We start from the raw sequence: 22,651 nt of genomic DNA, 5'->3' as shown, positions 1-22,651 counted from the left end.
GGGTCGAATGTCCAAATGATGTCGCTTACATGACGCGATTGGAAGCGACGGTCATACGTTAGTTGACGCTTTTGAAGTCAAATATAACCTATGACACCTAGTTTTTTTCCATACAGCACAATATTTACGGAGTGAAACGCCTCGGGTCTCGAACTAGCTTAGTTAGACCAGACAGCTTGCAAGATAAATTGCACACTTTTTGAAGTCAGAACCTTTGGTTTCCTTAGATAAGGTGTTTTATCTGAAATAATCTAGCTAATTTGGCTTTGTATGATTTTGGCCTAAATCATTTGATATGATAATTTTACTTTGAATGTCTGAAAGTCCCGGAAGAGCCGCTGGTATCTGTTTTGCAGACCGCGGGAAAATGTCGTTATTTCCTGCTCCCTGAAAAAGGTTGTCGTTGGGTTGGCGCGACAGTGATTGTAAACAGATGATGATAATAATAACATTCTAAACAACATTCATCGAATCTATTTTCATATGGTGAGTGGATTTATTTATTTTTTAATTCACATTCCAATCTATTTTCAGACTCAATGTTCCTCCATGTCTTGAGTTTGTAGCTAGCTAGTTAAGTTTGTAGGTCTCAGACGAACGTTAGCTAGCTAAATAAACGAACTGGCTTGCTAGCTTGTTTCTGTCACCTAGCTAAAATGTGCTGATGCCTGTGGCTGTGCTTTCCATTATATCCGTGCATGTACAAGGAGCCGACGTAACTAATTTAGATTCCGCAATGAACTAGCTAGCTACACACACACATACAAACAAACAAACAAACAAACAAACAAACAAACAAACAAACAAACAAACAAACATACTAGATAATTATGCATTGTTTCTTCCAGGTACATCTTTGAGCCATTGATTGAGCATCGGGAGAATGGATGGGGATTTGATGGACGAAGTGTATGGTGATCTCAGTCAAGACAACTGCAGTGAGTACAATGCTATACATGTATACAGTGCCAGTCAAAAGTTTGTACTATTTTCTCCATTGTAGAATAATAGTGAAGACATCAACTATGAAATAACACATGTAATCAAAAAAGTGTTAAACAAATCAAAATATATTTTAGGTTCTACAAAGTCGCCACCCTTTGCCTTGACAGATTTGCACACTCTTGGCATTCTCAACCAACTTTACCTGGAATGCTTTTCCAGCAGTCTTGAACTGATTGGCTCAAACACATTAAGAAGGAAAGAAATACCACAAATTAACTTTTTTACATGGCACACATGTTAATTGAAATGCATTCCAAATCAAATCAAATTTTATTTGTCACATACACATGGTTAGCAGATGTTAATGCGAGTGTAGCGAAATGCTTGTGCTTCCAGTTCCGACAATGCAGTAATAACCAACAAGTAATCTAACTAACAATTCCAAAACAAATTTCTTATACACAGTGTAAGGGGATAAAGAATATGTACATCAGATATGAATGAGTGATTGTGCAGAGCAGCATAGGCAAGATACAGTAGATGGTATCGAGTACAGTATATACATATGAGATGAGTATGTAAACAAAGTGGCATAGTTAAAGTGGCTAGTGATACATGTATTACATAAGGATGCAGTAGATGATATAGAGTACAGTATATACGTATACATATGAGATGAATAATGTAGGGTTTAAAGTGGCTAGTGATACATGTATTACATAAAGATGGCAAGATGCAGTAGATGGTATAGAGTACAGTATATACATATGAGATGAGTAATGTAGGGTATGTAAACATTCTATTAAGTGGCATTGTTTAAAGTGGCTAGTGATACATTTTTTACGTCCATTTTTCCATCATACAAGTGGCTGGAGTTGAGTCAGTATGTTGGCAGCAGCAACTCAATGTTAGTGGTGGCTGTTTAACAGTCTGATGGCCTTGAGATAGAAGCTGTTTTTCAGTCTCTCGGTCCCTGCTTTGATGCACCTGTACTGACCTCGCCTTCTGGATGATAGCGGGGTGAACAGGCAGTGGCTCGGGTGGGTGTTGTCCTTGATGATCTTTGTGGCCTTCCTGTAACATCGGGTGGTGTAGGTGTCCTGGAGGGCAGGTAGTTTGCCCCCGGTGATACGTTGTGCAGACCTCACTACCCTCTGGAGAGCCTTACGGTTGTGGGCGGAGCAGTTGCCGTACCAGGCGGTGATACAGCCCGCCAGGATGCTCTCGATTGTGCATCTGTAGAAGTTTGTGAGTGCTTTTGGTGACAAGCCAAATTTTTTCAGCCTCCTGAGGTTGAAGAGGCGCTGCTGCGCCTTCTTCACGATGCTGTCTGTGTGAGTGGACCAATTCAGTTTGTCTGTGATGTGTATGCCGAGGAACTTAAAACTTACTACCCTCTCCACTACTGTTCCATCGATGTGGATAGGGGGGTGTTCCCTCTGCTGTTTCCGGAAGTCCACAATCATCTCCTTAGTTTTGTTGACGTTGAGTGTGAGGTTATTGTCCTGACACCACACTCCGAGGGCCCTCACCTCCTCCCTGTAGGCCGTCTCGTCGTTGTTGGTAATCAAGCCTACCACTGTTGTGTCGTCCGCAAACTTGATGATTGAGTTGGAGGCGTGCGTTGCCGCGCAGTCATGGGTGAACAGGGAGTACAGGAGAGGGCTCAGAACGCACCCTTGTGGGGCCCCAGTGTTGAGGATCAGCGGGGTTGGAGATGTTGTTGCCTACCCTCACCACCAGCTGTAGTCGATGAACAGCATTCTCACGTAGGTATTCCTCTTGTCCAGATGGGTTAGGGCAGTGTGCAGTGTGGTTGAGATTGCGTCGTCTGTGGACCTATTTGGGCGGTAAGCAAATTGGAGTGGGTCTAGGGTGTCAGGTAGGGTGGAGGTGATATGGTCCTTGACTAGTCTCTCAAAGCACTTCATGATGACGGAAGTGAGTGCTACGGGGCGGTAGTCGTTTAGCTCAGTTACCTTAGCTTTCTTGGGAACAGGAACAATGGTGGCCCTCTTGAAGCATGTGGGAACAGCAGACTGGTATAGGGATTGATTATGTCCGTAAACACACCAGCCAGCTGGTCTGCGCATGCTCTGAGGGCGCGGCTGGGGATGCCGTCTGGGCCTGCAGCCTTGCGAGGGTTAACACGTTTAAATGTTTTACTCACCTCGGCTGCAGTGAAGGAGAGACTGCATGTTTCCATTGCAGGCCGTGTCAGTGGATTGCGTGTCAGTGGCACTGTATTGTCCTCAAAGCGTGCAAAAAAGTTATTTAGTCTGCCTGGGAGCAAGACATCCTGGTCCGTGACTGAGCTGGATTTCTTCTTGTAGTCCGTGATTGACTGTAGACCCTGCCACATACCTCGTGTCTGAGCCGTTGAATTGAGATTCTACTTTGTCTCTATACTGACGCTTAGCTTGTTTGATTGCCTTGCGGAGGGAATAGCTGCACTGTTTGTATTCAGTCATATTACCAGACACCTTGCCCTGATTAAAAGCAGTGGTTCGCGCTTTCAGTTTCACGCGAATGCTGCCATCAATCCACGGTTTCTGGTTAGGGAATGTTTTAATCATTGCTATGGGAACGACATCTTCAACGCATGTTCTAATGAACTCGCACACCGAATCAGCGTATTCGTCAATGTTGTTGCCTGACGCAATACGAAACATGTCCCAGTCCATGTGATGGAAGCAGTCTTGGAGTGTGGAATCAGCTTGGTCGGACCAGCGTTGGACAGACCTCAGCGTTGGAGCTTCTTGTTTCAGTTTCTGTCTGTAGGCAGGGATCAGCAAAATGGAGTCGTGGTCAGCTGTTCCGAAAGGGGGGCGGGGCAGGGCCTTATATGCGTCGCGGAAGTTAGAATAACAGTGATCCAAGGTTTTGCCAGCCCATTCCAGGTGACTACCTCATGAAGCTGGTTGAAAGAATGCCAAGAGTGCCAAAACTGTCATCAAGACAAAGGGTGGCTACTTTGAAGAATATAAAATATACACTTTTTTAGGTTACTGCAAGATTCCATGTGTTATTTCATAGTTTTGTATTCTACAATGTAGACAATAGTAACAATAGAGAACAAACATTGAATGTGTAGGTGTGTCTAAACTTTTTTTCTGGTACTGTATATTTCCCTTTAACACTGGCCAAAGATGGGACACATGCTTATCACACCACTTTGATACGAGGTGATTTTCGTAGCAGGCTGGGAGAGCATTTTTGCTTACCCTAACTCTTTTCTTAACCTCAGTCTCCTAACCTGCTATGTGAATTATCCTAATCCAATAATAGAAGGCATTTCTACAGTAATGTCATTCCATGTGGTGAAATTACAGCAGTGCAATTACAAGGTAGCCTAGTGGTTAGAGCGTTGGACTAGTAACCGGAAGGTTGTAAGTTCAAATCCCCGAATTGACATGGTACAAATCTGTCGTTCTGCACCTGAACAGGCAGTTAACCCACTTTTCCTAGGCCGTCATTCAAAATAAGAATTTGTTCTTATATGACTTGCCCAGTTAAATAAAGGTTAAATAAAAAATTAAATAAAAATTAAACAGCTGTGTATCTTTGCAAAACTTCTACCTCACAGATACGGTGGCAGCTTTCGATGATGATTCTATGGATATTTATTCTGGTTTGGCAAGTCCGAGGATTTATCCAAATGCAGGTAAATATCACTCAAACATACACATTGGTTCTTCACAAGATGGTCCGAGTCAGATATATATTATTAGAAGTAGAAAAGATATCCATGTTCTAACTTATAATATGGCCTGCTTCATGTTTGTGTAATCTTATTACAGAAAGAAACTGCACACTCCTCTCACCACAGAATCTGAGCTCTATGGATTTATATGAAGAAATCATAACGGAGGAACAACAGGATAAAGACTCTTCTTACAATGAGGTTTGTACTGTAATCCTTATCCAATTCATGTGTGCGTTTTCTTTTTCTCTTTGCTTTGTCTAAAATGGAATGCTGTTCATCACTGATAGACAGGTCCTGTTAGAACGGAATAACTAACCACGTCTCATTACAGTTGAGGACAAGATACAATGCCGCACAAAGCCAAATTGAAGAGTTACTTAGGCGGTTGCAGCAGATTGAAACAAAGGTTTGTAACAGAAAGTCTCAAGTGTCAATCATGTATTAGTAGTACCCCTTAAAATACAAGGAGCATAAAAGTACTTTAAATATTTTTTACAGAAATAGCTGGATAAATCAATTAACATTTACTTGAATTTGAACATTAGATTAAAAAAATGTATTTCCCTCTGAAAATCCTTTGTTATTCTCTGTGGGTGATAGTGCTGAGCGATTAAATGTTAGTTGTTTATAAACCTTACAATTACTAAGTGATCAGACCGTGGTTCAATTATTTGAATTATTTCCATTTAGTTGTTTTTTGTTTGATTGTGAGCTCAATGCTCACATTGTTTTTCTAGAGATAAATCGGATCAAGACTGAACTGTGTGATGTTGTAGTTTCCAACAGGCCATTATTCTACGTAGTTTAGTGCAGAAAACGTATTAAGTACAATGACCATAATCCATTGAGTGCCTTCTTGTCCAGTCTGTTTTTCTTTTCCACCTGCTACATTAGGTTAGTGTGGGGCAGACACTGAGTGAGAGACAGAAGAATGCAGGATAGAGAGTATTTGCTTCGCAAGCTATCTCTACCTGAAATTGCGTTATCTAAGTCAGGGTTGTCAAACTAATTTTGCCCCGGGGGCCGCATTCGGTCTTCAACGAGATCCGGAGGGCCACACTGAAAATGTTATTTCCTTGCCTCGAATTTGGCAAAAAATAGTCCTCGATCCATCTTTATTTTAATTTTCGAGGCTCGCTGACTGTCTAGTGAACTGGACAGTCAAGAAACTGTATGAATAGAAGTCTATCATTTTTATACCGTTTCAATTCAGGTTTAGTCATTTTAAAGTATATTGAGTTTTTCTTTTACTCAAACCACCCTCAGGCAGGATTGGACCCCCCCCCAGCTGTATGTTTGACACCCATGATCTAAGTGATTGATAGTTGGTATTCATGAGTCCTAAAAGTAAAGTATGCCTTATTTACTTTGAGGAACTACTAAAATAGTGATTTTTGTCAGACTATAGAGATTATGACTTGGAATGAAATGGTAATAATAAGTCAACTAAAACAAATGTAATATACACAACTTAAATATTTTATCAAAGTAATGTGAATAAATGATGGTTACTAAGCAGTAATGGGCAGTCACTACCATCATTGGACTTTGATTAATTGTTTTATTCTGTGTTACAGCATTCAACCCACAATGCATGAAAAAAATTATCGAAATTGAAAACCGTGATTTTATTTTTTAATAATCAAACCAAAACCTAACCGACCTCAAAAAGCACTAATTGTTCAGCACTAGTGGGTGATGGAAAGGCTACATTGACAAATGATTGCATTGGTTCTCTCTGTTTCTTATTTACATTTTGGTCATTTTAGCAGATGCTCTTATCCAGAGCGACTTGCAGTTAGTATAACCACTTACTGTATGTGGTTGAGATGTTGTTGTCATTTTGAAGAATACAACGCTGAACACTGAGAACAGCCGTCTGAAGAAGAACATCTGTGCGCTCATCAAAACAGCTAAAATGGAGGTTGTGCGGAAGGACAAGGAGATAAATAGGTTGAGCCAAAGGTAAGTGTCTTGGCCCTTCATATTTCATATACACCTGTGAAGCGGTAACTCGTAGTTGGCAGGGTACATCAAATAAACAGTTATTTAGGGGTCTACACATGTTTTCTATGTATCCATTAGATGGGGTCAATTGAATAATTGCTGTGGTCTGTGTGAATCTAGGCATGTGAGTAATTTATGTTAACTTTTAGTTTCAGGCCAGAGAGAGGTCCTGCTGCTCACCATCAATCTCAGATGAACTGCTTGAAAAATCAGGTTCCAATGAGACTGAATCCTACGGGGCCTTATCAACCAGAAGTTCCAACCAGACTGAATCCTACAGGGCCTTATCAACCAGAAGTTCCAACCAGACTGAATCCTACGGGGCCTTATCAACCAGAAGTTCCAACCAGACTGAATCCTACGGGTCCTCCTCCACCAACTCAACTACCAGCATCTAAGGGTTGTGTTGTAAAGGATCTTCATCAGCTGCTCTGTCAAGACAGAGATGTGGTCCTCCCCCAACCCCCATCTGACGCAAGAAATTTCAGACCACCTCTTCCTTCCACCTCTAGAGGCGATTCAGAAGCTTCAGTGAAAGGCACATATTCTTCTGTTAGCAGTTCCAGTAAGGACTCTGTGAAAAGACACCATACACGTGAACTAGGCCTGTCAGACAAGCCTAAACAAACCAAGCACAGAGAAGGCAGAGGTGAAAGTCCCAGGCTGTCTGAGTCAAAGGAGCAGCGACATAAAAACAGTCCAGATGTAAATAAGGAATCTCATTCAGATGAGAGGAACCGGTCACACAGAGCACAAAAAGATATTGGAAAATATGATTCTAAGTCAAACAAAAGCAGATACCCTCATCCCTCAGATGTTGAGGTAAACAGGAGATCAGATAAGTCTAAAAGCCCACACTCAGACATTTTGCATTGCACTGCTTCCTCTTACCGTACGTCTAAAGGATTGTCTAAAGACAGTGCAGATATTCTATCAACGGGGTCTAGTCGGCATGATAAGGTGCTTCGCTTTGATAAGGATGACGATAAGCGTAGTAGAAGTATTAAAGACATTTCCTCCAAAAACAGAAGGCATGCCTATTCAAATCAAGCCAGTCTCACTAAACGATCCAGTGACTATTTTAATCGCAAGGGAGGGACAAGTCCTCCAAGGGACCATCGAAGGAAAAAAGAGGGAAAAAGAGAGGATGAGATCAGAAAAGAGAAAAACAAGTCAGGAGAAAGAAAAAGCAGTTGTACAGAGAGAGGAAAGGAGCGTGAGGAAAAAAGAACAAAGGAACATAACCGATGCAGTGCGGACGTCAGTAAGGACAAGAACATGGTCAATGGTAAAGTCAGGGAGCAAAAGACACATGAGGAATCGGAAGTGCTTCCGTCTGAGGCCAAAGTGGCCGAGAAAAGCTCTATAGAGGAAAACGGTCCCAACAGAAAGTTAAGTTTCATGGAAACTCTGAACCTCACCCTGTCACCAGTTAAAACACCAAGACAGTCTGCTGAAGTCAAGGAACAGGAGGGGGGCACACCACCTGATGAGGTTCCTGTAGACCAGTCAGCAGAAGACCGTGGACAACCTCATCTTGGAGAATTGCTTGTAGTAGACAAAATCAACAATAGTGTAGTAGACACCCATGAGGTCTTTGAGAACCCAGTTATACAGCTCTCTTCAGAAATCTCAAAGCCTCCACAACCTGAAAGTATGGAGAGTAGACATACAGAGAGAGAATCTTGTCAGGATGCTGAAAAGCCTCTGTCTGAAGCCACAGTAGCCAAAGAGCGACATAAGTGCCAGTTAGAAGTAGAAGACAGTACTGTCCAAGATGGCTCCGAAGGAAGACCTGAGCTGCCCGAGGCCATGGAGGGTCAGAGGACTAAACCCACCACACCAGAACCTCTCAGGAAGGATTGTGTTTCAGCTCCAGATTGTGACATTGTTTTGAAAACTACACTGGAGAGCAGACTTGAAAAATGTGACTCAGAAAGCAAAACTGGCACGTCTAAGGATTTGACTGCTGCTGCTCTCTCTGCGACTACTACTACTGTCACTGAGAATTGTGGAAACAATTCAAATACCGACACTGGCCTATCTGCTAATGGACTTACCCCTGAACATTCAACTGGAGATTCACTGGTTATTATTACTGACAAGTCCAACAGTGAAACTCCCAGTGCTTTGGTCTATAAAAGCCAAGCTGTTGAAACTGTGACACAAGATCCACCTGCTGCTGTCTGTGTGGGACATCCTGCTGTTGAAGGTAGTCCAGGAAAACAATCAGAATCTCTGAAATTATCACCCCTTGTCCAACCTAAGGGCCTTCAACAACTGCCTGCTTCCATTATCACTAATTCTAGTCTGGAGAAAAATGTGACAGAGGGGCAAGATGTTTCCAAGGATGCTGTGTCCAGTACGATTAGCATGGAGGTAGACATCGGCATCACGTCTGAGGTCATTACTGATGTCACAGAGATCCCTTTGGAGTGTGAGAAGGAGAAAACTCTTGTGGAACAAAGTTCACCATTGAGCAGTATTGGGGTGTCTAAGGTGAGTAGCACCACAGGAGAAGTTGCACCATCTGAACAGCACAACAGTGGTTTGGCAGAGACACCAAAAATGTACCTAAATTCTGAGCCAAGCTACACAGAGAATGAAGAGGAGAATGTTGAGCCCTCTAGCTCCATTCCGATGGCCCATGATGAGGACTCGATGATGCTCACACTAAGTAATCTAAAAGTCATTCCACATGCCATAAGCCCACTCACAAGCCCAGTCCGCCTGAAGACGAAAAGCCAGCAGCTGCCATGTCCCAGCAAACCTGCTTACTTCAAGAGTCTTTGCAAAGGTAAGCATCACTTGGTTTGGTTTAGTTGAAGAATTTCTGTTCTATGCTAAATGTTAAGAAGATGCAAAAATATGTTGTTAGCAATGTTCCCTCAAAGCCGTGCACAGCTCCCCGGGACTGCAGAGCAGAAGAAATATCAGCCCGCACAGAGAAGCACGAAATTGAACTTCCCTCAACTTTTATAGAGTTTTCCCCGTTAGGTAACACTATCAATGTTTCTCTTTACTGTGGGAATTGTGACCGAATCAACGCAGTATTAGCCACTTTCAATGCAACATACCGAAACAAAAGTTTTGCATACTAAGTCTTGCATAGTTAACTATGCAAGAGACTTTGTTTTAGGCAGAGCACATTGGAGTAGGATTCTATTGCACTGACAGGCACGACTCCGGCCCATACTCTAGTCTACACAGACTGCTGCGCCATAACCAATCGGAGCTCCAGTAGGCCTATATGCAAATAACCATTGCCATATATGGAGTAGTGCCATTCACTTTTAACTGGACTATTTTACAGCATGAGCCGTCACAATTATTGTGCTCTTATTTTGAGATCAAAGCGAGAGCTGCATGTGGCCACGTGTGTGTAACGGATGTGAAATGGCTAGCTAGTTAGCGGTGCGCGCTAAATAGCGTTTCAATCGGTGACGTCACTTGCTCTGAGACCTTGAAGTAGAAGTAGTAGTTTTGTGGAGCGATGGGTAACGATGCTTCGTGGGTGACTGTTGTTGATGTGTGCAGAGGGTCCCTGGTTCGCGCCCGGGTATGGGCGAGGGGACGGTCTAAGGTTATACTGTTACATGTGCACATTTGTTCGTATTCTTTGCTAAATAGTGAGTTATTAGTGCATTTTTTAGCTAATTTGTAGTCAGAAATGTGGGAGTGATTTCTTCCTGAAAGAGCACAAAACTTGAACATTTCTAGACATCTTCCAAGATTGAGTCCGGTTTTTATGTCTTAAATTGCCGGTGTTGTATTTTGAGACAGGCTTGAATAAGCTAAGTAGCCAATAGACAGAGGGCAGCATAAATTGTCTTATTCTCTGTAATAATGGTAAGGGAATAATATATATTTTTACATTGTAAAGTGGTTTCTTGCATCAAACAACACAACAAAATGTTCAGTCACCTCCTTGTCTCAAGGACCAGTGGATAAACTGGTTAATGTCAAGCCCTGCATGTTTTTTTCAAGTCTCATGGAATGTAGTCCTACATTGAATACAACACATTGGCTGCTACTGTAGGCTGAATGATAGAACAGCTATTTCCATGTTAAAATGTTATGTGAGGCCTTTTTCCACAGTAGCCTACTTGGCCACTGTTAAATCAGTAAATTACAGCAGGTACAGCTTCAGTGTTCACAGTAAACGCTTGGCAGAAGTTGCACAGAATTTTCACAAGTTTGCACTCAGCAGACCTGAGCATTAGTTGTTAGGTAGGGTAAGCGTAATTATTAACACCAGAACCGCCATTGCCCAACAGCCACTGACATTTGTTTTTAGTTACAAAAACAATCTGCCCCAAAAAATAATAGTGCTCATTTGTCTGAATTTTGAAATCACAAACCGAGAAGTATTTAGAGCCTTTTTAGTAGTTTTTCTTTCACACCTAATTCCAAGAAAATGTTCTGTAGGATGTTGGTACCCAGCCAGGTGCTAATGCATCTAGCTCTCTTCACTGAATGACAAATGGATGAATGGGCGATAATTGTGCACTTTACTTCACAATTTAATTGAAATTAGGCTGAACTGAATGATGAGGTTGATTTTCAATTTAGAAAGACAATGGTGTAATGATGAGTTTGTGTTGTGGCTGACCCCAATTATTCGACTAGTCGATTGTTTGGTTGAAAGGTTGTTGGTCGATCGAGATTATTATATTTATTTTTTTGTCGAGCAGTAGCACATACATACAGTTGAAGTCGGAAGCTTACATACACCTTAGCCAAATACATTTAAACTGAGCTTTTCACAATTTTAGGTTAGTTAGAATCACCACTTTATTTTAAGAATGTGAAATGTCAGAATAATAATAGAGAGCATGATTTATTTCAGCCTTTATTTCTTTCATCACATTCCCAGTGGGTCAGAAGTTTACATACACTCAATTAGTATTTGTTTAAATGTATTTGGCTAAGGTGTATGTAAACTTCCCACTTCAACTGTACATGACACAGTACCAGTAAAAAAAAAAAAAATGGACACCTACTTATTCAACGTTTTTTTTCTTCTTTTTTTTACCTTAATGCGATTTGAGCCAATCTGGTGTGTTGCGACATGGTCCTGGTGGTATACAGAAGGTAGCCCTATTTGTGTGAAGACCAAATCCATATTATGGCAAGAACAACTCAAATAAGCCAATAGAAATGACAGTCCATCAAATCAAAGTTTATTTGTCACTTGCGTCGAATACAACGGTTGTAGACCTTACAGTGAAATGCTTACTTACAGGCTCTAACCAATAGTGCAGAAAAGGTATTAGGTGAACAATGGGTAAGTAAAGAAATAATACAACAGTAAAAAGGTGTGTGTGTGTGTGTGTACACACACACACACACACACAGTGGGGCAAAAAAGTATTTAGTCAGCCACCAATTGTGCAAGTTCTCCCACTTAAAAAGATGAGAGGCCTGTAATTTTCATCATAGGTACACTTCAACTATGACAGACAAAATGAGGGGGAAAAAATCCAGAAAATCACATTGTAGAATTTTAAATTAATTTTTTTGCCAATTATGGTGGAAAACTTTTGTTATTGACCAAATACTTAATTTATCTCAATACTTTGTTATATACCTTTTGTTGGCAATGACATAAGTCAAATGTTTTCTGTAAGTCTTCACAAGGTCTTCATACACTGTTGCTGGTATTTTGGCCCATTCCTCCATGCAGATCTCCTCTAGAGCAGTGATGTTTTGGGGCTGTTGCTGGGCAACACGGACTTTCAACTCCCTCCAAAGATTTTCTATGGGGTTGAGATCTGGAGACTGGCTCAGCCACTCCAGGACCTTGAAATGCTTCTTACGAAGCCACTCCTTCGTTGTCCGGGCGGTGTGTTTGGGATCATTGTCATGCTGGAAGACCCAGCCACGTTTCATCTTCAATGCCCTTGCTGATGGAAGGAGGTTTTCACTCAAAATCTCACGATACATGGCCCCATTCATTCTTTCCTTTACACGGATCAGTTGTCCTGGTCCCTTTGCAGAAAAACAGCCCCAAAGCATGATGTTTCCACCCCCACCCCCTTCACAGTAGGTATGGTGTTCTTTGGATGCAACTCAGCATTCTTTGTCCTCCAAACATGACGAGTTGAGCTTTTACCAAAAGGTTCTATTTTGGTTTCATCTGACCATATGACAATCTTCTTCTGGATCATCCAAATGCTCTCTAGCAAACTTCAGATGGGCCTGGACATTTACTGGCTTAAGCAGGGGGACTCATCTGGCACTGCAGGATTTGAGTCCCTGGCGGTGTAGTGTGTTACTGATGGTTAGCTTTGTTACTTTGGTCCCAGCTCTCTGCAGGTCATTCACTAGGTCCCCCGTGTGGTTCTGGGGTGAGATCTTGCGTGGAGCCCCAGATCGAGGGAGATTACAAGACCACTGATATGTCTTCCATTTCCTAATAATTGCTCCCACAGTTGATTTCTTCAAACCAAGCTGCTTACCTATTGCAGATTCAGTCTTCCCAGCCTGGTGCAGGTCTACAATTTTGTTTCTGGTGTCCTTTGACAGCTCTTTGGTCTTGGCCATAGTATAGTTTGGAGTGTGACTGTTTGAGGTTGTGGACAGGTGTCTTTTATACTGATAACAAGTTCAAACAGGTGCCATTAATACAGGTAACGAGTGGAGGACAGAGGAGCCTCAAAGAAGAAGTTACAGGTCTGTGAGAGCCAGAAATCTTGCTTGTTTGTTGGTGACCAAATATGTATTTTCAACCATAATTTGCAAATAAATTCATAAAAAAATCCTACAATGTGATTTACTGGATTTTTTAAAATTTATTTTGTCTGTCATAGTTGAAGTGTACCTATGATGAAAATTACACTTACGTGGGAGAACTTGCACAATTGCTGGCTGACTAAATACTTTTTTGCCCCACTGTATTACTTTAGACGTTAAGTAATTTTCTTATTAATCATTTTGGGTTAAAACACACAAACTACAGTTATGCGTTTTATGGGTTCACCATGTTGCCTTTACCAAGATTACAAACAATTAGAGACCTTTTATACTCTCTCCCAAGATGTTTGGATTGGACAGATGGTTATTGATGCAGAGAGAGAAGAACAAGATCAGGGTTGAGTGATATCAGAGAGAACACCTACAAGTGGTGGACAAAAATGCAAACAATTGAGGGACAAGAAGATGACTATTGGGCGACTACTCATGCACTTTTAGGTGGGGGCATTGTCATATTGTTGTCATTCATCCAGGTAATTCTGTTTGTTGGTCCACCACCTGAACCTTATTTAATTCACAGTAGATAGACATTTCAAATGTCTTCAGATAAGCTTTAGGAAGACAAGTCAAACTAATTAACAAGAATAGCAGTACAGCAAATGTGAATCGGCTTTCAGATAATTCATTGAATTGTGTGTGTTGTGGTCTATGTTGCGAGGCTTCTTATCAACAGAGGACTGGTGTGGGTGCAGGATTGTGTTCTATCCAAACAATAACCCACCGGATTTAACATCATGATTGAAGTCTATGATTAGTACTGGTTAAATCAGATGTGTACTGGTTGGCAAGAGCAAAAGCCTAAGTCCATATTTGATCTATGTGGATTCGATTGAACTTCACATGAGAGATTAATCTTTCATTTTATATCCACTTATAACAATTAGGGCAGTTAGATTTGAGTGGGTTTAATAGGTATACGCATGCTAATCAACTGCTTTAACTCCATGAAACTGACTGTACCGTGTAGACATGGTATGCTTTTAATTAGCTAATCAATGTATTGTATTTGACCAGATTTTCCCAGTGCTACTGGAGATTCCAATTCAAAGAAGTCGGAAGTGAATCAGGAGAACAACAATCCTGGCTGCTCTGTCACACATGTTGCACAACGAGATGTGGATGAGACATCTGTCCATCCTTCCAGCCTTGAGGAACTGGAAGAGGGAGAAATTGTTAGTGAAAGTGAAGAGGAAGAACCTCCAGTCATGCCAAGTTCTCCACCCATGACGGTTCGGCCCACAAGAACGAATAAAAATCAACCAACTCTCAAGTCATCCCCTAGACTTTCAAAGAAGCCGGCCAAAGAAAATAGTTTAGTTTCACAACAGAATTTTAAACTCGGAAGTAAAACCTTGACTTCACCATTTGGAAGCCCCACATCAAACAAAACCCGCTACAAAACTGTTCAACCTCCTTTACCCAATGCTGCCTTGTCTACCGTGGAGGAGGTTATGGCCATGCTTGCAAAGATTCGCTATGAGTGCAGAAAAAAGTACATGAAGCTTCATTCAACATTCCCTAAGAAAACCTTCTGCGGTGTTATGGACATGTCCTTTTTTCCCTCTTTTACAGACTTTGTTGATAGTGTAAGCTTTACTAAACTATGCAGCCAAGAAGATTACCTCAAAGTTAAACTGAAGAACATCATAATTTCTGTTTTGAGTAAGTTATCAAATAATGGCATTGTCAACCGCATCTTTGACCAAGAACCACTTAATATGAAGTTGAAACTGTGGGAATTCGTGGATGTGCAGTTAGACTTCTTATTCAAGGAGATTCAAACTGCACTGAGAAGTGTTTGCAAATCCTCAAACGGAAGCCAGTCGGCAGGAGCAGAAAAAAGAGAGTGTCTCTCTGGAAAGGGTGTACCCAAGCTGCCTGTGAAGTCCCCCAAGCCATCTGTGGCCACTGAACTTAAAATGCAGCAGGGAGTGACAATAACCAGAACTTCTGCACCAAAAAGACTGCAAAGGGAATTCACTGAGTGTGTTGAAACCAGCATGAAAAGAACCAGGTCTCGGACTGTCCCCCCTTGCAAAACAGGTCTTGGAAGAGGCAAAAATATTAAAATGTCCTTCGAAGAGGATATGGAATCGGTGCCTCAAACTTCAGATCCTCCTGTTATCCAACCTCCTTTGCAACACGTGGTAGAGATCTTACCATCAAACAGCTCTTCATCTGCTGAGAGAACAGCAACCTATGTTCGCCGGCTGTCTCAAAATGGCTCACTCCATGACAAGCCTGACTTTGAAATCCTCACAGAACAGCAAGCCTCCAGCCTAACGTTCAACCTAGTAACGGACTCTCAGATGGGAGAGATCTTCAAGTGTCTCTTACAAGGTTCTGATCTGCTAGAAACGAGTGTCTCAGCTGGGGACAATCATGGCTGGTCCCTTGGTACTCCTCTGAAAGAAAGGGAGCGTTTCCTAGGCGTTGGTACCCCAAGTAAAGTTGGTACTCCCTCTAAACTCATTGCCACATGGTCAGCTATTTCACCTATCAAGTTTTCCTCTCCAAATTCAAAAGTCCAAATTCCATTAAATCCATCTTTGATGGATGAGAGTTGCATGTTAGAGGTGCCCTCCGGCCTACCAGAAAGCAGAAGGACACCACAGTCCAGTGTGTTCTCGCATAGATCATATTCCATCTTGGCAGAAGATCTGTCTGGGTCTCTCACAATTCCCTCACCCCTCAAGTCTGACAATCACCTCAGCTTTTTGCACCCAGCCAGCGGGGAGCCCATGTCTGCTCCGGACAGTGTCATCAGTGCACACTTCAGTGAGGATGCTCTTATGGATGGGGAAGACGCTACAGAGCAGGACATTCACCTTGCCCTGGACACGGACAACTCCAGCGGTGCATCAAGCGGTGGTGGCAGGACCAGGGAGGCTCCTGTTAACCCCTTGTTTCACTTCAAGCCTCACTTGCCCATGCAGGCAGTAGTGATGGAGAAGTCAAATGATCATTTCATTGTGAGGATACGGCATGCAAACACCAACTCCACCAACTCGGGGGTCAACTCCTCAAGCCCAGGCAGCGTCAACTCTACCTACCAAGGAAATAACTTCTCAAGCCCAGGCAGTGTCAACTTCACAAGCTTAGGAATTAATTCATCAAGCCTAGTAGTGAATTCTTTAAGCCCAGACATCAATTCCACCAAACAAGTGGTCAACTCCACCAACCTAGGAATCAACTCAAGCCACGGAGTCAACTCTTCAAGCCCAGGCAGTGTCAACTCTACCTACCCAGGAAATAATGCCACCGACCCAGAAAATAACTGTGCCTACCCATGTGTCAACTTCACAAGCCCAGAAGTAATTTCTACCAACCCAGGCATCAGCCCCACAAGTGCAGACATCAATCCCGGGGGTGCTGAGAGCCCTCAAACACCACCAGGACAAGAAAAACATGGTAAAGACGAAGATCAGCCCCCAGAAAAAACTCCTTCAAAATCCCCATTTTCAGAGGCCAGTCCTCCTTTCTACCTTTCCAGCCTTTCCACAAGCACCGAAGCGCAGATGCTGTTATCTTCGCCATGCCTCACCATCATAGAAGACACACCAGAGAGAGACCACAGCAAGGGTAAGACTGGGAAAAAGCGCACAAAGCACCATGTGGAAACTAAAGCAAAGCGGGCTAAAAAGGAGGTGATCCCAGAGAGGAGCATGCATAAAAATAAGTCTTCAAAAAGTCCCAAAGGAAAGGGGACTGGAAGCTCCAAGAGAGAGAGAAGTGAAGTCATTACTCCACCCCAATCTACCCCATCACCCAACAGCCTGTCTGCCAAGAATATCATCGTAAAAAAGGGTGAAGTGATGGTGACGTGGACAAGGTGAGTTGGTCCTTAACCTATCTGGTACAAGTGGGAGCCAGTGAAATTGCAGGGCGCATGTTAGGTCAGCGCCTAGTCACAGAAAACCATACAGCCATTTTCCAGCCAAGGAGAGTGTCACAAAAGTCAGAAATAGCATTAATTTTAGTCACTTACCTTTGATCTTCATCTGGTGGCACTGCCAGGTCTCCATGTTAGACAACAAATGTTTGTTTTGTTCGATAAAGTTCATCTTTATGTCCAAACACCTTGTTGGTGCGTTTGGATCAGAAATCCAAAGGCACAATGGGCGCTCTTAAAACCAAGACGAAAAGTTTTAAAGTAAAATAAAAGCTAGTAGAAACATGTCAAACGATGTTTAAAATCAAACCTCAGGTTTTTGTCCTAAATAATCAATAATATTTCAACCGGACAAAATATTTGTCAATGGAAAAGGTAAACAAGAAATGCGCGCTCTGGGAATTTCCACTGTCCTCTCATTGAAAGTGGTGTATCTCCCTCATTTTTCAGAGTAAAAGCCTGAAACAATGCCTACAGACTGGTCACATGTTGAGGAAGCCATAGAGATAGTGAACTGGGTCCTAAGTCTTTGTATGGCGGATAGGCTTTCAATGGAAAAACAGCCTTTCAAAATAATACTACTTCCTGGTTGGATTTTCCTCGGGTTTTCGCCTACCATATTAGTTCTGTTATACTCAGACATTATTTTATCAGTTTTGGAAACTTTAGAGTTTTCTATCCAAATCTACTAATTATATGCATATCCTAGCTTCTGGGCCTGAGTAGCAGAGTTTAATTGTGACACGCTTTTCATCCAAAATTCCGAATGCTGCCCCCTACCCTAGTGAAGTTTTAAATACATGCCTTTTTGTTATGTGCCATTTGTATGTTAGCTGTTGGAGAGTCTCTGTGTCATGATTGCCACTAAAATAATTGTTTTTCTTGAAGGGATGAAGACCGAGATATTCTCCTCGCACTGAAGATGAAAGGTTCCTCTCCAGATACTTTCTCTGCCCTTTCAGAGAAATTGAACAAGACACCTGCTCAGGTATGTCTTTACTAATTTACTTTTGATAGTAATGGCATTCTATGTTTTTGATATAATATACTAGTAGTTAATGCTGAGCATTGATGCCAATTCTGGGTAACCCTTTATAAACCCTTTACAAATGGAACCTTATTGTAAAGGGGTTATAATCACAATATTAACCATTTTGAATAATTTGTAAATTCATTATAAGCAGTTAATAAACAGTGATATCATATTGGTCAAAATAGTGCAATAACTAACTGGTCAGTGTTTGCCAATTAGTGAGCAAATATTTACCTCCAGCTATTAACCATTTATAAATGCACTTACAAATGCTTATAAGATTAAACCTTATGCATCATCATGCAACGTTATTTTCAATAGTTGCATAGTTGAACAATAGTTATTTCCTCACTTGAGTGTGATGCGTTGGTGCTCTGTCTCAGGAACAGAAGAGGTTGGTTTTCATGATTTGACTTGACCCACCTTTGCAACCCTGATGCCCTGGTCAAATTTACATCCAGGACATTATTCAATCATAATTTCTAACATATTGCCATTTAACAGATGATATCAACACACTTACCACTTCTCTGTGATAGTCCAAGTATGTTGAACGATCTGGTGTGAAATGGTAACCGTAATACCTTTGGTTGGTGGATCATTGGAGGAGGTATCCTCTCACAATGTTGAGTGTTTTGGTCTTCATACCCACCATTCATTGACTGAACATGTTTAACAAAGTGTTGAATCTTCTCATGTATGTAGTGATGAGTACCCAATACAGCCTGTAAGTATGTCTAAGCTCTGAGTGAACTCTCAAATCATCTATAAATGATTAAGGCCTAATGAATTTATTTAATTTGACTGATTTCCTTATATGAACTGTAACTCAGCAAAATCTTTGCAATTGTTGCATGTTAAATTCTTGTTCAGTATAGTAAGAACAACATGTCATTTAATGGAAGGATACATTAGCCAGGCTAATTCGGATTAACAGGGGATGTCTTTATGCTCTTTCTCTTTTCTTCCACCAGATCTACTGTGTTATATTCTCCTACATTCAATTAACATTTCCACAAACTTCAGATTGTTTCCATTCAAATGATACCAAGAATATGCATATCCTTGCCTCTGGGGCTGAGCTACAGGCAGTTAGATTAGGGTATGTCTTCAGGCGGAAATTGAAAACCAAGGGATGCAGCCATAAGAGGTTAACATTACTTGCTAACACTAATATCTAACTTCCACAGATCAAAGGTGTTATAAAAAATGTTGCTAAGACACTAGCTAATAGTAAATTAGTCTTAAGTGCAATATGCAGAAATCACAACGCCATTTCCTGGTTGCTAAAATTCTAGTAGTTTTCCTAATATCCGTTTGACAAAGCATACAATGTATAGTGTAGAGAATAATTGTACCATCTAAACCGCTGTGAAATATATTTCGAAAACCCAAACATTTTATTTTCAGCTGTTTTGAAGTTGGTGTACAAAACCGAAAGTAAAAGACGCGAAAATGAAACTTAAGAACAGGAATCATAAAATTACCTCAGATATACAGCTTCTTGACTTGCTTTCAATGGGGGATTGGAACTTGTTGGGGAGAGTATCTTAGAAGAGGTACATATTCATTCAACCATTGTGGGAAAAATCTGGCTAACAATCCTTTTCATATTCCGGATGCTCGTACTTGGTGTGGCAGCAGAGGATGTTTGGGACGATGAGCAGTGAGTTTGTATGCAACACGGACAAGCCTGGGTCGCCCAATTCTCCCCAAAAATTGTATATTGCAGCTTTACAATTAGAGCCACGTGTGCTGACAAAGGATGCAAGCTAGCTCATTTACCATCTACCGAGCTAGGGACAACTCGCTAACGAGCGTGTTAATCCAAAAACGCTAGTTAAACAAATTCCAGGGAAATTCTGCCATGTTGATGTTAGCTAGGAGCTACAGTTTGCCTGCTATAGCGAAGCTAACTATCCATCAAGCGTGACCTACTTAGCAAGCTAACTATATTATGCCAAATATTATCTTGTCCTAAATCGTCTAGCAGAAAGTTTTACCTAATGCTAACTAGCTAACATTTCCTAGCTAGCTAGGACAGACGTGCTAGCAAGATAGCTAGCTACTTTGCTAGCTGAGCAGTTTGCTAAATCATCCAGCAGAACTTCTGTATCCAAAAGTGAAACAAATTGCATAGAGAATGTATCCTCTCTCTGTCGTCATTTTCATCTTGTGAGCAGTTTTATTTCGCGCAATCTTTTCCGTCTGGGCTTTGCACACCACGCACTGTAACGTCAGTGTCAACACATGCTGGGCATGTTCCATGTTGTCTTTATTTCAAGTGTGTTTCACAGATGGGCAGATCTCACAAAATTGGGCAGTTCTCCGAAACCAGCGAACCAATAATATGGCTTGAGATGTTCAGACGAGGCCTTCATTCCTGGAATAAATAAGTGTACCAATGCATCATCATTGTTTCAAATGTGGGGCATGACACATCATGGGAGTTGACCATTGGTGTGAAAACCAACCATTTCGGTTCCTGGGACAGAACAACAGTGTATCACACCAAAAAGTGAGAAAATAACTAACTGTCCAACCATTTGAAAATGAGATTGCATGATGATGCATAAGGGTTCAATATTATCTGAGATTGTAAGTGCATTTATAAATGGTTAATACCCCGAGGTAAATAGTGTCTCACTGCTTGGCAAACACTGACAGGCTATGGCACTATTTTGACCAATTTGTTATAACCCATTTATTAATGGTTTATAATGCATTTACAAATATGACATAACCGTTAATGTAATTCCAAACCTCTTATATGAACCCTTTTGAATTGTAACCCAGTTATCTATATTCATAGTTTTTTTTTTTTGTCTTTACAGTGTTTGAAGTATATTTTGAAAGTCTATTTGCATGTTTATTTGATAGAGGAGAGATGGGCAGAAATAGCAGTGGGCCGGATTCGACACATGCTGCAGCAGTACATGTGCACCGGAGGCCGTGGCCATTATGCCACTGCAGTTTCTTTTTCATAATGACATTTTATGTTTTTGATATAAGATACTAGTAGTTAATGCTGAGCATTGATGTCAGTTCTGTTTATTTTTAATCTTTAGATTGCAAAGCGATTTTCCCAACTGATGAAGCTTTTTAAGAAGAAGGAGAAGATGGCAAACTGACTTCTGAATGTTTTTTTAATTCAATGAAGATTTCACTTACCAGGCTCCTTATACTCTCAGACGTTTCAAGGTCAAGACTTGAATGTCCCATTTGATGAATGAGTGGAAGCAGATCTGAATGTGATGCCTGTAATTAATGGACTTGGAACTAATGAACACAGTCAGCTAGAACTCCAACTGAAATGTGTTTTTGTGCTGTGGTCAGTAAGATCTGAAAATCAATGAGGTAAAATCCACACAGGCGTTAATATTCAATATTATCGCCCCACAGCCAAAATGAATACAACTTGTATCAAAACAGTTTATACGTGTGTTGATTTAGCAGACTTCAATGCACTGGATTTTTTTCCTTCCCTTTTTGTGTTTAATTTACCATATTGATCCTGGGAAATATCCCATCTCAACTTCACAACTCTTAATATGCCTTAGCAAGGTTATACCATATGAGGAGTTAAACACTTCTGCAATCATACATTTAATCAAGTAATTAACCAATTTTAGTTGTAAATAACAGAATGGTGAATGACCTCTAATGCTTTTATGGAGCATTGCAGCCTGTGCTGCTTGTACAAAATTTGTACTAATGTTACATGTGCTTTTCTACTTCAACATAATCTGGGAGTGTTTGGAAATAAAGATTGGAACTACAATTAAAGTGACCTTTACTCTGTCACATGGCAGAAAGTGCAGTTTACTGTATTATATATTGCATTGACTTCAAGATGTTCAGTTAAAAGAAAAAATAAGCCACAGATGTTCCATTTTTAGGTATGATTCAAGGTCTTACGTTTTTAGAAATGAAGGATTTGACCAAGTACACATTTCTTGACCGCTTAGATTTTTATTTGGTTGATTTTGGTTTTGGATGGTTGTGAATAAGTGACATGGTTAAGAAATATACATTGTGTAGCCTATATTGTACATATTTTGGTTTTGAAAATAAAGTTTATTTATTTAACATGGTTTTGATTAATGAAAATGTTCTATTTCACACAAATTCAATAACTTCACTTTAACTTACCACCCAAATGAATACAGCATATTTTAGACACATTCTGAACTGCTGCTGAGGTTTTATAGAAAAGAGCAGCATATCTTCAGGCTAAATTGAAAAAAGCGTAATGGTCATAGTTCAACACACCTATTCTCACAGTTATAGCTGTCATGGGAGAGTTCATCAA

At 41.0% G+C, this 22,651-nt stretch overlaps 1 protein-coding gene across 1 annotated transcript; it reads left to right on the top strand.

Annotated features, from left to right (window-relative positions):
- The first annotated feature begins 67 nt into the window (after positions 1–67).
- Positions 68–22,433, top strand: LOC135506064 (CASP8-associated protein 2-like). Its single transcript, XM_064925445.1, has 10 exons — positions 68–486; positions 849–938; positions 4,532–4,609; positions 4,746–4,849; positions 4,983–5,057; positions 6,501–6,616; positions 6,808–9,455; positions 14,429–17,246; positions 18,195–18,294; positions 21,408–22,433. Exons 2-10 carry the CDS (start codon positions 884–886, stop codon positions 21,468–21,470), a joined length of 6,057 nt encoding a protein of 2,018 aa, XP_064781517.1. The 5' UTR covers positions 68–486; positions 849–883; the 3' UTR covers positions 21,471–22,433.
- The last annotated feature ends 218 nt before the right edge of the window (positions 22,434–22,651 follow it).

The sequence above is a fragment of the Oncorhynchus masou genome, chromosome 19 (assembly GCF_036934945.1).
Source record: "Oncorhynchus masou masou isolate Uvic2021 chromosome 19, UVic_Omas_1.1, whole genome shotgun sequence".
In the NCBI taxonomy this organism is placed as follows: domain Eukaryota; kingdom Metazoa; phylum Chordata; class Actinopteri; order Salmoniformes; family Salmonidae; genus Oncorhynchus; species Oncorhynchus masou.
Note: the sequence above shows the minus strand (reverse complement) of the source record. Positions and strands in the feature narration are given on the sequence as shown.

Coding starts and splice junctions, on each gene's coding strand:
- LOC135506064 (XM_064925445.1), top strand. CDS start 884: ATGGATGGGGATTTGATGGACGAAGTGTATGGTGATCTCAGTCAAGAC. Junction 5,058..6,500: donor TGCAGCAGATTGAAACAAAG/GTTTGTAACAGA, acceptor GTCATTTTGAAG/AATACAACGCTGAACACTGA. Junction 6,617..6,807: donor ATAAATAGGTTGAGCCAAAG/GTAAGTGTCTTG, acceptor GTTAACTTTTAG/TTTCAGGCCAGAGAGAGGTC.